This window comes from Cyclopterus lumpus, chromosome 9, assembly GCF_009769545.1.
Source record: "Cyclopterus lumpus isolate fCycLum1 chromosome 9, fCycLum1.pri, whole genome shotgun sequence".
Lineage (NCBI taxonomy): Eukaryota > Metazoa > Chordata > Actinopteri > Perciformes > Cyclopteridae > Cyclopterus > Cyclopterus lumpus.
This window is the reverse complement of record NC_046974.1, coordinates 6,268,899-6,283,825: the sequence shown is the minus strand read 5'-3', so window position 1 is coordinate 6,283,825 and position 14,927 is coordinate 6,268,899. Positions and strand designations below refer to the sequence as shown.

General features: G+C 42.1%; 3 protein-coding genes across 3 annotated transcripts; all 3 read left to right on the top strand.

Moving 5' to 3' along the window:
* The first annotated feature begins 2,335 nt into the window (after window positions 1-2,335).
* ppil3 (peptidylprolyl isomerase (cyclophilin)-like 3) lies at window positions 2,336-4,472 on the top strand. Its single transcript, XM_034541718.1, has 6 exons — window positions 2,336-2,429; window positions 2,697-2,771; window positions 3,220-3,313; window positions 3,416-3,483; window positions 3,597-3,715; window positions 3,876-4,472. The coding sequence occupies exons 1-6, from the start codon at window positions 2,370-2,372 to the stop codon at window positions 4,000-4,002; spliced, it is 543 nt and encodes a 180-aa protein (XP_034397609.1). The 5' UTR covers window positions 2,336-2,369; the 3' UTR covers window positions 4,003-4,472.
* A 174-nt stretch (window positions 4,473-4,646) lies between these two features.
* On the top strand, window positions 4,647-8,338 carry LOC117736966 (3-oxoacyl-[acyl-carrier-protein] reductase FabG-like). Its single transcript, XM_034542653.1, has 8 exons — window positions 4,647-4,747; window positions 4,838-5,008; window positions 6,666-6,844; window positions 7,356-7,449; window positions 7,544-7,613; window positions 7,688-7,724; window positions 7,845-7,908; window positions 8,045-8,338. The coding sequence occupies exons 1-8, from the start codon at window positions 4,724-4,726 to the stop codon at window positions 8,201-8,203; spliced, it is 798 nt and encodes a 265-aa protein (XP_034398544.1). The 5' UTR covers window positions 4,647-4,723; the 3' UTR covers window positions 8,204-8,338.
* Window positions 8,339-10,954: 2,616 nt separating this feature from the next.
* On the top strand, window positions 10,955-13,968 carry LOC117736967 (3-oxoacyl-[acyl-carrier-protein] reductase FabG-like). The gene is given in 8 exon segments (XM_034542654.1): window positions 10,955-11,052; window positions 11,139-11,309; window positions 11,932-12,110; window positions 12,775-12,864; window positions 12,957-13,030; window positions 13,133-13,169; window positions 13,306-13,369; window positions 13,548-13,968. Coding segments are annotated over 8 exon segments (798 nt in total). The 5' UTR covers window positions 10,955-11,028; the 3' UTR covers window positions 13,707-13,968.
* The last annotated feature ends 959 nt before the right edge of the window (window positions 13,969-14,927 follow it).

Here is a 14,927-nt window from a genome sequence, read left to right as displayed (position 1 = left end):
CATAACTTCCTGTGGACTCTTCACAAGCACAGCTGACACCAGTCATCAATTAGGGCCAATAAAAGAGACGTGTGGTATCTCAACAGTGTTTCCTCCCCGTGTCACGTTGACTGTGCTAAATGTGTTTCTCTACCACAGAGTGGGTTAGGGTTAACAGTCAGAAGGGCTTTAGCATACAGATTTTAATTATTATTTATTATTATTTTTTGTCAAAGTGATCCTTTAAATTTCAGAGTTGGGTTTTAGTTTATTTGTTTAATTACTCAAGGGACATTTTTGGAAAATGTTGGTTGAAGTTTTATTGTATTTTTCTTTTTCATTCCTGCTTTTATGTTTATATTTTCATCACAAAGTAAAAATTACAAAAGTCATACATTAGAATTTCGCCTGACTGTTCACGCACACGGCAGTGGAAGTGTCTTAATTTCTCAGAAGTTTTGCAATTTTATTTCATTCATAATTGTGGGAGATATTTATTTTCACCATTATTTTTGGGCCTCCGTACTTTTCACGTCGGGTCATCTAATTGTCCGTTTATTTGTCTGGTTGTGTGTACCTTTGTAGAGAAACGTGTAATACTTCTTGCCTGAGAGTGACTTTTCGGCACAGTAAGCAGCACCGTGCTAAAAATAGATATTTCTAGATCAATGCACAGCTATGACACAGCACAACGCATAACGGGGGATCCTTGTGTTTACCCAGAAAACAAGGTTGTCAGTTTATGTTTTTAATAAACCTAACTGCAAAGAGAACTTAGACGGTAGCAAAAAGCCAGTAGTGTCTAGGTTGAAAAGCGTAGGAATAATTTTAAGCTATGTACCTTCTTTTTTTTTTTCTTTTTTTTTCAGTTACATGTTTTAACTATGCTACATTGTGCAATATTGCCTTTATTTCCACGATGTAAAGGTTGTTTGTGACGTAGTTTTTTTTCCGATGTGCACGGGCGTTCTTTTTTTGTCGCATTCGTTGGAAGTGGAGAGGATGCTTTTGCACTTTAGCACCTGTCCCACAAGTTACATTTCACTAAATGCAAATAATAGGCTATCATAAATACGACATGTTTTGTATGCACTCGGTATGGGAAGCTGCACGCCGTGATATTAAATTAGATATCAGGTGTTCAATAAGTATTAAAGTTGTTATTATTTTTCTCTTTTTTTTTGTTGGAACGGCTCCTAGAAAGACAGGTTATTTACCTTAAGTCCCAAGTGGAGCATTTTAAATGGTCGGCCAGAACACCTCAGCAATACACCACAGATTAAGACAATCAGCTATTCTAAATGAGGCTTACATGTGAAGTATTTCAGCGAGCATGGCAAGTAAATGGTAAAAATGCAATGTGTAGGTTGCTAGTAAAGTGGTATGAAATAGATTTAGCTTCGGAGCTAGTTATCGTTGATCTTTATATTTTCCTTTTTTTTTTTTTTATAATAATGTTATCATTTTGACAGCACTGGGTATTATTACAATATAACTAAATTTCTCAGGAAACCAGCTAGTACTCACTTCTTGTTTGAGTTGATTTTTTGTTTTGAATACACCTGTAATTTTTTTTAATTAATTTAAACTTGTTTTATAAAATTACAGTTTTCTATGCATTTATATACTTTTTTTTCTCTAGTTTGGTGTAATTAATATCGACCGCTGGTTTAAAACAAAATGTGTTTTTGTGTTTTTAACATTGTAGTTTAACATTGATTATGCGTTTTCCTGTGTGTCTGTGCGTGTCTGTGTGTGTCTGTGTGTGTGTGTGTGTGTGTGTGTGTGTGTGTGTGTTCGCTCGCGTGAGACTCTCATCCTGTGATGTCCCGTCTTTGTTCTTTCTCCTTACATTGTTTTTGGGTACAAAATCCTTATTTTCAATGTTTCCCAATCGTAAATGATGTAACACTTTGGCTTGTTTGCATTAACAAGAACGTCACGAGTGTGTCCGTGACAGTGAGTATTCTGTTATAAACATGTCCCATCTTTTCCTGCACACTACCCACTAGGGATAAAATAAACTTGGTTGACCTAACTTGTCTTGTGGAGTTAAGTGTTTTTAATATTGAATTTTGGTGTTGGGTGTTGTCAACTGCCCAGCCCTGTGTTTGTTATTATGCACCAAAGCACAAAATAATGTGGCATGAAAATCACAGAAAGTTTGTGGGCTAATATGGCCCCACACTCTCTGTCCAGGGGCCATGTAGCTTGTTAATTTGACCACGTCTTAACAGCACCACGAGTGTTAACTGCAGAGACTGGGTGGTTCTGGATGTTTGCATTGAGCTCCGCGGAGAGGTGAATATATCAGTTTAATTTCGCCGTGTGTTCCGTTTTTTTTTTTTAGAACACCGTATATTCTTCCCGGAACCAATCGTCGCTGGCCAATGCACCGAGCCGGACATATTTTTCCGACGCACTTGTTCAAAGACGCAACGTTTGAAATGGTAAATTTGATTGCGGACATTTCCAGCAGATATATGTCAATATAGAAATAAGATAACCGTTTGAGAAGCTATCAACTAATACGAAGTATTATTTTTGTTAGGAGCCAGGCCAGACTTGTTGTTTTTGTAAGGAGAACGCGCTTATATTGTCCAGTCCTGCTAACAGGCTAAGCTAGCTAGCAAACACTAATGTATGGCGGTTCCTGTGCCTCCTATAAAGTTATCGTTTTCGTGTTAATAATGATGTTTCTTTCCTTAATGTTACAGGCTGTTACCCTACAAACAGATCTAGGAGAAATTAAAATCGAATTGTTTTGTGAGCGGGCACCGAGAACATGCGAGGTAAGTGAACTAACTTTGGCTTCAGCTCACGTTACTGCGCGTGGACGCTGCGTCTCACGCTGCTGCTTCCATCCAAGTATTGAGATCAGAAAGTAGTAATTATGCACAATGGCCCATATCAGAACAATGTACATTATATTATTGTGTTTATAGTTATTGATGCTCTTGTGTTCGCCTCCCTAATGTTACAGAAAATTGAAATACTCAAGTAAAAGTACCGAGAATTAGTACAACACTTAATAAATGTACATTTCATCGCTGCGGTTTCTTTTAATATTCCTTGTTTTTGAATGATTTAAACATGTTTAGTTTTAATTGATTATGTAATACAGACACCTATTGGGATAATAATGCTACTTTGATTTATAAAGGCCTAATCTGGGATTTACACAGCTTTTATTTGACAAAGTCATGATATATCCTAACATTAATATTTCCCTATTCACAGAACTTTCTTGCTTTGTGTGCCAGTGGGTTCTACGCTGGCAGTGTCTTCCACCGCAATATTAAAGGCTTCATGGTTCAAACTGGAGATCCTACAGGTACGGGGGCTTGTTGCGTCTGCTGCACATCAACACTGAAAAGGCAGAATTCACATCCTCACCTGTTCGTTATTCCCTGTATTTTCTGATTGAACCAATCAGGCACAGGCAAAGGAGGAACAAGTATATGGGGTCGCAAATATGAAGATGAGTTCAGTGAGCACCTAAAAGTGAGTACCGACGAGTTCTAGCTGTTTGGTGATGTTTTTAAGTAATATTTCCTCGAGGTTCATCACTCTTCAACATTATAACCTTTGTGTTCTTTTGCTTTCTTTCATTTCAGCATAATGTAAGAGGAGTGGTCTCAATGGCAAACAATGGCCCCAACACAAATGGCTCCCAGTTTTTCTTCACATATGCCAAACAGCCCCATCTGGACATGAAGTACACAGTGTTTGGAAAGTATGCAACCGTTTAATACAGACAAATATTTGTTATGTTAGATGGAAATAATGATTGTTGGAAACGTTTTTTGGGACTTTACAGACAGCCGGAAAGTTCCAGTATGTTTAGAATATATTTTTATTGAAGCAGCTCACGGCGTTCTCTCTCCCGCACATAGGATTATCGATGGCCTGGAGACACTGGATGAGCTGGAGAAACTTCCCGTCAATGAGAAGACGTTCCGACCGCTGACGGAAACCCGGATAAAGGATGTGACGATTCATGCCAACCCTTTTGCTGGATAGACAGTTTCCTCTTCAAATGGGCCTTTAGCACAGACGTGGACTCTGGTATTTCCAATAAGCCTATTGATTCAGTGTAGAGTACCTTTCCAAAGTTAAAATAGATAACTTGCCAGAGGCTAGGCATTAAATAGAAAGCCCCCAGACGACAACAATAAACATATGGACTCTGAAATAAACAATCACATTTGTGTACCATCATTTGCTGTAGCGTATGGCTTTGTAAATTCATGTGTGCGCTTTCCAATTTCTAACTTGGTCTGCTTATTGTTTGATGAAATGATTTGCATTGCAATTAAAGGTTAACGTTTTTATCTCCATCAATTCAGTTCAGTCCAAAAAGACCACACCGCCTGACTTGGTACAGCTTTGCTATACCGGGTCTGGTCTTTTTTTAGATATTTCTTTTCATGATGGGCAATGTAAATATATTGTCAATGTTTTGTACTAAATAAAAACGTTTGTAAATAATATATTTCCCTTTTTTTTGGGGGGGGGGGGGGGGGGGGGTGGCATAATTTAAGAAAATTAATATTGTTAAATGTTACAACTCTAAAAGACATGATGCTTCAGGCCGGGTTGGAGGTCTCCACAATAACAAAAAAAAGAAGCAGCGCTGTCAAACCCGTGAGCACCCATTACGTCATCACTAGTGGACGAAGCGTGTCTCGTTGGCTCGCCGGCCGAAGCAAGTTCACACAAACTCCATTAATACAACAGAACAATGGCCTCAGACGATGCTTTTAAAGTAAGTCCTTTGTTTGGTGTTCTCGTTGTGTCCGTTCACTCCATCCATTCGTCGTAACGGTGACGTAACGGTGTGCACACCTGTTTTCAGGTGTCCTCCCTGAAGGGGAAAGTGGCCCTAATCACGGGGGCCAGCTCGGGCATCGGAGCGGGCACGAGCGTCCTGTTCGCCAAACTCGGAGCACTGTTGGCTCTGAACGGCCGTGACGTGGACAACCTGAAGCAGGTCGCCAAGCGGTGCACCGACGGCGGCGCAGCGGAGGTAACCAACTCTCACACAGGTGGTGGTGCACGTGTCTGCTACTGTGGTTAATATTTATATATAAGTTTATAGAGATGTCTTCTATTTAAATAGCGTGCCTCAATGCATTACTGCACATTGGGGTGCACATTAATGAAACGTATTGTATGTGAAATCAATGGGCTTATGGTAAATTGGTGTTTAAAAAAAAAAAAATACGAGTGCAAATACGAGGATACAGTGGCGGCTGGCCAATAGAGGGTCACGGGGCCTGGCCCCACCCACCTTGAGCCGCACAAAAAAAAAAATTAGAATATTTATAAATTATACAAATTGTCATTATTTGTGTTTTTGGTATATGGAATATATACAGTAATATTTGTAAAATAGGATATCTGCGCAAAAAATATATGCTTTTCCTGCACGTCCTCTCCGCCTGTCTGAGTGTCTCAGCTTCGCTGGGGCTGAATCGTTTTGGCCCAGAAGAGACGGGCCTAAGAAGCAGTTTAGCCTATTACTGATTAAAGATATAAATGAGTGATACACAATTTAGCCAATCAGCGTCCTAAAATACATTCAGCTTTGGCCCAAAAGCTGCGCGTTCTCGTCAGGGGCCTTTTTTAAACACATGACCACGGCACTTCTCTTCCAAGAAGTGAAGAAATCTCTCCTCCAAGACCCGTTTGAGAGCAGAACTTTGGCGGAGAAACTACAGGTAAAGCAGCTGGGTCCAGATCAACCTCACAAGAAGACAACAGACTGGCTGAAAGGGAAGCGGCACAGGAAGCTTCTGTAGAGACCGGTGCACCCGGAAGGTTTGGCTAGCTGGATGCTGTCGCGCTAATGCCGTATTTAGCTTTATAAATCAACGGGGACAGATCCGGCATGGACAGATCCGGGAGGAAGAGACATGAAGCACTTGTCCTAAAAATTAAGAAAACATGAGAACACCAGGACACACATGGATAACTCTGTCAAGCATCCATATTGGGCAAAGTGAACGTGTTCTATTAGATTTTATATGTGATTTATATTATATGATATTTATATTTTATTATGATATTTATATTTTGCCTTGATGGACTGGCGGCCTGTCCAGGGTGTCCCCTGCCTTCGCCCTATGTCAGCTGGGATAGGCTCCAGCGCCCCCGTGACCCTAATGAGGATAAGCGGTATTGAAAATGGATGGATGGATGGATTTATATTTTGTATTATATGGTATTTATATACCTTATTATACTGAATATTATATATAATAAAACAAATATATATATATATATATATATATATATATATATATATATATATATATATATTAATATACTGAATTGTATGAATAAAATGTCCTTATTATGTCAGTGTTGGAATAAATGTTAAATATTTAACTACAAAGTAGAAATGCGTCTTTGATACTTATTTTGCATCAAATCATACTGGTATGTTGCTGAAATTGATTGGATGGCCCTACCAAAAAAAAAATTGCACCAGCCGCCACTGCAAGTAGACAATATAAGACGACCATTTTTGACACTGCGATACGTGCGGACACATTTAAACACATGCAAACATCACAATGTGAGTTGTAGTACATGATGTATATGATTTTGAAACTTTTTCAAAAATGCCTTCAAGTTCAGAAGTGTGGCTGTGTGTGTGTGTGTGTGTGTGTGTGTATTAGCCGTTGCTAGTTCCTGGAGACCTCACCGACGAGGACACGGTGAGGAAGACGGTGGAGCAAACTGTCGCTCACTTCGGCCGACTCGATGTCCTCATTAACAGCGCTGGTATTCTGGCCATGGGCAGCATCGAGACCACAGACCTGGCTCAGTACGACCGGATCATGAACATCAATGTCAGGTTGGGTTTCAAACGGCTGAATATTATATATAAAAAAAGATATACATTTATATATGTGTCGGATGGCTCTTCAGTTCAAATGGAAGTTGGCTAAAGTGATTTATGGATGTTTATTGAAAATGATTTGGGAATGGATTGTATTTCTTAAATTGAAATATCCGTTTTATTTCAACATCATTTATTATTCTAAGAAACAACCAAGTGTTTTGAGTGGCAAGATGAATGGAATATGTGGATGTGTTTCCTCTTGTATGTATCATCTTGTTCGAATGTATAGGGGCCCCGACTCCTGGGGACACAGACATGGTGTCCGTTTGTAGTGGATCTGGTAGTTTTATAGCTTCATACAGGACGAGCTCACTACATTTTATGTGAACATTAATACAGAATTAAAAAGTTGTGCTAACCCACAGATTTGTCTATAGAGTTAGTTAGTCAGGTTGTTTAGTGTTCACGTATATTATTGATCATTTCAGTGAGACTGTCCCCTAACCTTTGTGTCATTTCCCAGAACCGTATACCACCTGACTCAGCTTTGTGTGCCCCACCTCATCAAGACCAAAGGCTCCATTGTCAACGTGTCCAGTGTCAACGGACAGAGAGCGGTGGGTGTTCCAGGGGCCACATATTCACACCTATTGCACCTCTTTGTGTCACAATGCTCAAAGCACTAAAACCAACACTGCTTTCTCTCAGTAGTTCCCTGGTGTGCTGGCCTACTGCATGTCCAAGTCCGCCATTGATCAGTTCACGCGTTGTACAGCACTTGGTGAGGGAGACATGTTTTCTCTCCTTGTCAAAGTTCTCCATAAATAACATCAGTCCTTTTTATTATTATTTCAGAGCTGGCACCAAAGCAAGTCAGAGTGAACTCTGTCTGGTAAGGGGTTTTATTAAAAACATCATGTGTTGAGTAATTTACCTTTTTCATATTTTGGATATCTACAATTAGCAGATTTAGAAAGCATTGATATCAGTTGTTTCTGCTGCACCTCTGCAGCCCCGGTGTGATCGTCACAGAGGTCCACAAGAGAGCCGGACTAGATGAGGCCCAGTATGCCCAGGTAACGCCTCACGGCCAATACTGGCATATGTATTCCCTCAGAGGTCCTAGCATCTGATGGCACAGCAGACAATATAGTGTAAGCCAGTGTGCAATATATTGAAGAAACACTCCGTGTCTGTTGTTTGTTTTTTCAGTTTCTTGCAAAGTCTAAGCAGACCCATGCCCTGGGTCGACCAGGGGAGGTGGACGAAGTGGCCCAAAGCATCGCCTTCCTGGCGTCCGATGCGGCCAGCTTCATCACTGGAGTCAACCTGCCCATCGACGGGGGCCGACACGCCATGTGCCCAAGATGAGGTCGATGACAGGATTCGACCGTTCCAGATGTGAAATGAATAGCAGGAAGCTGAACACACAGTTAAACTGTCACAAATATGCAGTTTAAATCCATCTTTAATTTCTTCACTTTGCGATTAAGTTTCCTTTGATGAAAAAATAAATAAATTGAAAACTTCTCATCAACAAAGGTTTCAGACTTTTATTGAATTTGAGTTTGTTTGAGTCATGAGACTTTGTTCACGCAGCATAAAATGTCCAGTCAGTTTGACTGAGGGAAAGATTAAGACTTATAACTTAATTTTTTAATTTAACTTAAACGTTGAACTACAGTGGTGTCTTTTTACTTTTGACCGAATTGTTTGCAATTATATGTGTATCCATCCATCCATTTTCAACTGCTTAGTCCAGGGTCGGGTCGCAGTGGCAGCAGACCCAGCAGGCTGACCCAGGCTTCCCTCTCACACGCAACATTCGCTAGCTCATTCTGGGGGACCCCGAGGCGTTCCCAGGCCACTTGGGAGATATAATCACTCGTGTCCTGGGTCTTCCCTGGGATCTCCTCCCAGTTGGACGTGCTTGGAAAACCTCTAATGGTCCAGAAGGCATCCGAATTAGATCCCTGAACCACCTCAGCTGACTCCTTTTGACACGAAGGAGTAGCGGCTCAACTCCAAGTTCCCTCCGGCCACCCTACGGACAAAACTCATTTCGGCCGCTTGTATCCACAACCTCGTTCTTCACGACTCAGAGTTCGTGACCATAGGTGAGGGTCGGAACGTAGACCGACCAGTAAATTGAGAGCTTCGCCTACCGGCTCAATTCCCTCTTCAATGAGACGGTCCGATGCAGCGCCTGTTTTACTGCTGCAGCCGCATCGATCCGCCTGTCGATCTCCCACTGCATCTTACCCTCAATTGTGAACAAGACACCAAGATACTTGAACTCCTTTGCTTGGGGTAGGTACTCCATCCCCATATGGAGGGAGCAATACACCGGTTTCCAGCAGAGCATCATGGCCTCAGATTTGGAGGTGCTGACTCTCATCCCCGCCGCTTCACATTCGGCTACAAAACGCCCCAGTGAATGCTGGAGGTTACGTTCCGAGGAGGCCAACAGGACCACAGCATCTGCAAACAGCAGAGGCGATCCCAAGACCCCTGAACCTGACGTCCCCCCCAGCTGTGCCTAGAGAGCAACAAGTCCGGCACCCCATACTCCCGCAGCACTCCCCATAAAAAACCCAGAGGGACCCGGTCGAAAGCCTTCTCCAAGTCCACAAAGCACATGTAGACTGGTTGGGCAAACTCCCAGGACCCCTCCAGTAGTCTTGCAAGGGTAAAGAGCTGGTCCACGGTTCTAAGACCGGGACGGAATCCGCACTGCTCCTCTTGAATCTGAGGTTCAACAATTTGTCCGAGCCTCCTTTCCAGCACCCTGGCATAGATTTTCCCCGGGAAGCTGATACCACATGTCATACCACGATAGTTCGAGCACACTCTTCGGTCCCCTTTTTTGAAAATGGGAACCACCACCTCGATCTGCCAGTCATGAGCACTGTTCCCGACCACCATGCGACATTGAAAAGGCGTGTCATTCAAGACAGCACAACAATGTCCAGCGCCTTCAGCATCTCAGGGGCGGATCTCATATTGTATGTGCCTTGCCACAGAGGAGCTATTTGACAACCTTAGCAACCTCTGCCGGGGATATGGGTGCGGCCACTTTAGGAGACCCCTGGGCCTCCTTCAGCTTGACGGCTTCCCTCTCCCCCGGTGTCCACCACCGGGTTCTCGGGTTGCTGCCACGACCAGCATCGATGACCTTCCGACCACAGCTCCTAGCGGCCGCATCCACCATAGAGGCTTTGAACATGGTCCACTCGGATTTCATGTCCCCAACCTCCCTTGGGATGTGAAAAGTTCTTCCGGAGGTGGGAGTTGAAGACCTCCCCGATAGAATCCTCCGCCAGACGTTCCCAGTTCACCCTCACTACACGTTTAGGCTTGCCTGGTCTTTCTAGCTGGCATCCCTGCCATCTGATCCAACTCACCACCAGGTGGTGATCAGTTGAAAGCTCTGCTCTTCTCTTCACCCAAGTGTACAAGACATACGGCCGCAGATCAGATGATAAGATTATAAAGTTGATCGTTGATCTCCGGCCTAAGGCGTTCTGGTAGCAGCTACACTTATGAGCCACCTTATGCTCGAACATGGTGTTTGTTATGGACAAACCGTGGCTAGCACAGAAGTCCAATAACGAAACACCGCTCGGGTTCAGATCGGGCAAGCCGTTCCTCCCAATCACCCCCCACCAGGTTTCTCTGTCATTGCCCATGTGAGTGTCATTGCCCACCGATTCCAAGAAGGCCTGATTATCGGAACTGCTGTTTGGTTCCACGTCTCTAGAGCTGGTCTAGAGACGTGGCAATCGGCTCGGCCAGGCTCCAGGCCCGGTCTACATAGCACCCGACCCTGATGCTTGTCCCTGCGGGTGGTGAGTCCACAGGGTGGCTGTTTCATGTTGTTTATATATGTTTATATGTTTATATATATATATATATATATATATATATATATATATATATATATATATATATAAACATATATATATGTACAATTATAAGTATGTCTGTGAAACCAGTTCTGCATCCTCCCGCCGTACTTTGCATACATGTTGAGAAACTTTGGGCTAGGTTTTCTGATGTTTCACAAGTCCATGAGAAGACAAGAACAGACAAGAACGCATATTGTGAAACAGCCAAGTACAGACAAGGACACCAGACATTGAGAAACGGCTGCTGGCTCGCTGGGCGAAGCAACTTCATACGATCAACACAGAACAATGGCCTCAAACGATGCATTTAAAGTAAGTAAAGTTGCTTTTTATATTACTTGAACGAACTTGACTACAGTTCATCCATTCGTCGTAACGGTGTGCACACCTGTTTTCAGGTGTCCTCCCTGAAGGGGAAAGTGGCCCTAATCACGGGGGCTAGCTCGGGCATCGGAGCGGGCACGAGCGTCCTGTTCGCCAAACTCGGAGCACTTTTGGCTCTGAACGGCCGTGACGTGGACAACCTGAAGCAGGTCGCCAAGCGGTGCACCGACAGCGGAGCAGCCGAGGTAACCAACTCTCACACAGGTGGTGGTGCACGTGTGTACTAGTAAAATCGTTTAGAAAACGTAGGTATCAAATATGATACAACAGGTATATAAAGTAATGATTCACCTGTAAATTATGCCATCGCCATTGAATTGTCTTTCATTATGCAATCTGGATTATGCCAAAATACACTGTTTTAATCATTTAATTAAACTATATAAAGAAGAACGAGGAAAATTATCAAGATTCTACCCTTCTACACATGTTTTTATGAATGGAGTTTGCCGTGGTGATCCTCTTGTATAGAAACGTAAACGTACAATCACCAAAGCCTCACATGTTAGGTTTGAGAGGTCTTCTATTTAAATAGTGTGTCCCAATGCATTACTGCACCTAAGGGTAAACATAAATTGAACTTATTTTATGTGAAATGGGCTTATGCTAAATGGTACACAATATAAAACGACCATTCCTGATACATGCTGACACATTTAAACATGACAATGTGAGTTGTTCAGTATATAGTGTGTAAATAGGATTTTGAAACTCTTTAAAAAATGCCTGTAAGTTCAGAAAATACTAAGTGTGTGTATATATATATATATATATATATATATATATATATATATATATATATATTAGCCGTTGCTGGTTCCTGGAGACCTCACCGACGAGGACACGGTGAGGAAGACGGTGGAGCAAACTGTCGCTCACTTCGGCCGACTCGATGTCCTAATTAACAACGCTGGTATTCTGGCCATGGGCAGCATCGAGACCACAGACCTGGCTCAGTACGACCGGATCATGAACATCAATGTCAGGTTGGGTTTCAAACGGCTGAATATTATATTATATATATATATATATATATATATATATATATATATATATATATATATATATATATATATATATATATATATATATTATATGTATGTATGTATATATCTATATGTGTGTTCATATATATATATATATATACATATACAGTGTTGGATGGCTCTTCAGTTCAAATGGAAGTTGGCAGAAGTGATTTATGGATGTATTGTATTTTCTTGTTACATTGTTTTGATCAAAACTGGAAAAATTATCCGTTTTTATTTACTATTATAAGAAACAACCAAGCGTTTTGATTGGCAAGATAAATGGAGATAATTTTGAAGGAAATTAAGAAAAAATAGCTTTTATACAAGATCTTTTTTTAAATATTTGCTGTTCTGCATGAATCTCATTGTATCCACAGGATGCATTCCTGGACTACATTTAGATATGACAATTTTTCGCCCTGTATGGGCACACTGACTGCAGGTCCTTCCTGGGGACACTGGTAGTTTTATAGCTTCATACAGGACGAGCTCACTACATTTGATGTGAACATGAATACAGAATTGTGTGCTCACCCACAGATTTTGCCATAGAGTTTTAGCTCAGGTTATTTAGTGTATTTCAGTGAGAATGTCCCCTAACCTTTGTGTCATTTCCTAGAACCGTATACCACCTGACTCAGCTTTGTGTGCCCCACCTCATCAAGACCAAAGGCTCCATTGTCAACGTGTCCAGTATCAACGGACAGAGCGGTGGGTGTTCCAGGGGCCACATATTCACACCTATTGCACCTCTTTGTGTCACAATGCTCAAAGCACTAAAACCAACACTGCTTTCTCTCAGTAGTTCCCTGGTGTGCTGGCCTACTGCATGTCCAAGTCCGCCATTGATCACTTCACGCGTTGTACAGCACTTGGTGAGACATTTTTTCTTTCTCTCCTTCTACTGTGTAGTCTGTTCAGCGTTGTCAAAGTTCTCCATAAATAACATCAGCCCTTTTTTTCATTTTTTTTTTCAGAGCTGGCACCAAAGCAAGTCAGAGTGAATTCTGTCCGGTGAGGTCTTTTTTTAAAATTAAAAACATCATGTGTTGTATTGTGTTGAGTGATTGACCTTTTTCATATTTTGGATATCTACAATTAGCAGATTTAGAAAGCATTGATATCAGTTGTTTCTGCTGCACCTCTGCAGCCCCGGTGTGATCGTCACAGAGGTCCACAAGAGAGCCGGACTAGATGAGGCCCAGTATGCCCAGGTAACGCCTCACGGCCAATACTGGCCAATACTGGCCAATACTGGCCAATACTGGCCAATACTGGCCAATACTGGCATATGTATTCCCTCAGAGGTCCTAGCATCTGATGGCACAGCAGACAATATAGTGTAAGCTAGTGTGCAATATATCTGTTGATCTTTTTTTTTTCACCATCCAGTTTCTTGCAGACTGTAAGCAGACCCATGCCCTGGGTCGACCAGGGGAGGTGGACGAAGTGGCCCAAAGCATCGCCTTCCTGGCGTCCGATGCGGCCAGCTTCATCACTGGAGTCAACCTGCCCATCGACGGGGGCCGACACGCCATGTGCCCGATGTGATATTGTGTATATTAAGATGCACCAGTCTGCTAATATAGGTCTTAACCTCCAAGTCTGCCTGTGTTTTAGTTTTTAGTTGCCACAACAACAAAAATGAAAGTCATCACTTCAAGGACATTTTGTCTCTGTGTTTACAATGCTAGCTGTCAGGGTTTGACAGTTCCAGGTGTGAAATTAATATTCATGACGCTAAAACACAGTTTAACTGTCGCAAGTAGGGAGTTTAAATGCATCTTTATTTTTTCTCACTTTGCTATTAAGTTTTCTTTGACAAAAAATAAAATAAACTGCTCATCAACAAAGGTTTCAGACCTTTATTGAATTACCTGTTTGAGTCGTGAGACTTTATTCACGCAGCATAAAATGTCTGCACAGATCGAACACGCTGAGCTCCTGTACCGTGTTGGTGTAAGAAATCCTCTGAGTTTATAAGTGGGCAGGACCAGTCGCCATTGATGCACCTTTCTGAATGACGGATGCATGAACAGTAAATAATACAGACGGTATTGTCCTAAAATACAGTTGATTGTCTCGGGACAGATTAATTGGAGAAAAACAAAATACAGAGCGTAGAATCCGTAACGCTCTAAATGACTTATAAAATATGCCCGATGCTGGAAAGCTAACCAGAGTTTAAATAAAATTTAAATAGAATCCACTGTAGATAATAAAGGCTGCATAATTATAGACATTTACAGTTTGACGGATAACAAAAACTTAACTTATATAGATGTCAGACAGTACAAAGAATATTAAAAATGTTAAAATAATACCTTGAAAATATAATTTAATGAATTTGGCCTCCGTGTATATTTTACAATCTTCCCTTTTTTTTTTTTTTTTTTTCTTTCTTCTTTTATTCTACTCGGCAAAACGCAGACCTGGCTTTGCCGAGCGCTGACAAAGAGTTCATCGCCCGAGTGTCAACTGGTCGCAGCACCAGGTGTCACCTCCGTGTCACGTCTGTGTCACCTCCGTGTCACGTCTGTGTCACCTCCGTGTCACGTCTTTGTGACCTCCGTGTCACGTCTGTGTCACCTCCGTGTCACGTCTGTGTCACCTCCGTGTCACGTCTTTGTCACCTTTGTGTCACGTCTGTGTCACCTCCGTGTCACGTCTGTGTCACCTCCGTGTCACGTCTTTGTCACCTCCGTGTCACGTCTGTGTCACCTCCGTGTCACGTCTTTGTCACCTCCGTGTCACGTCTCTGTGTCGTGCGGC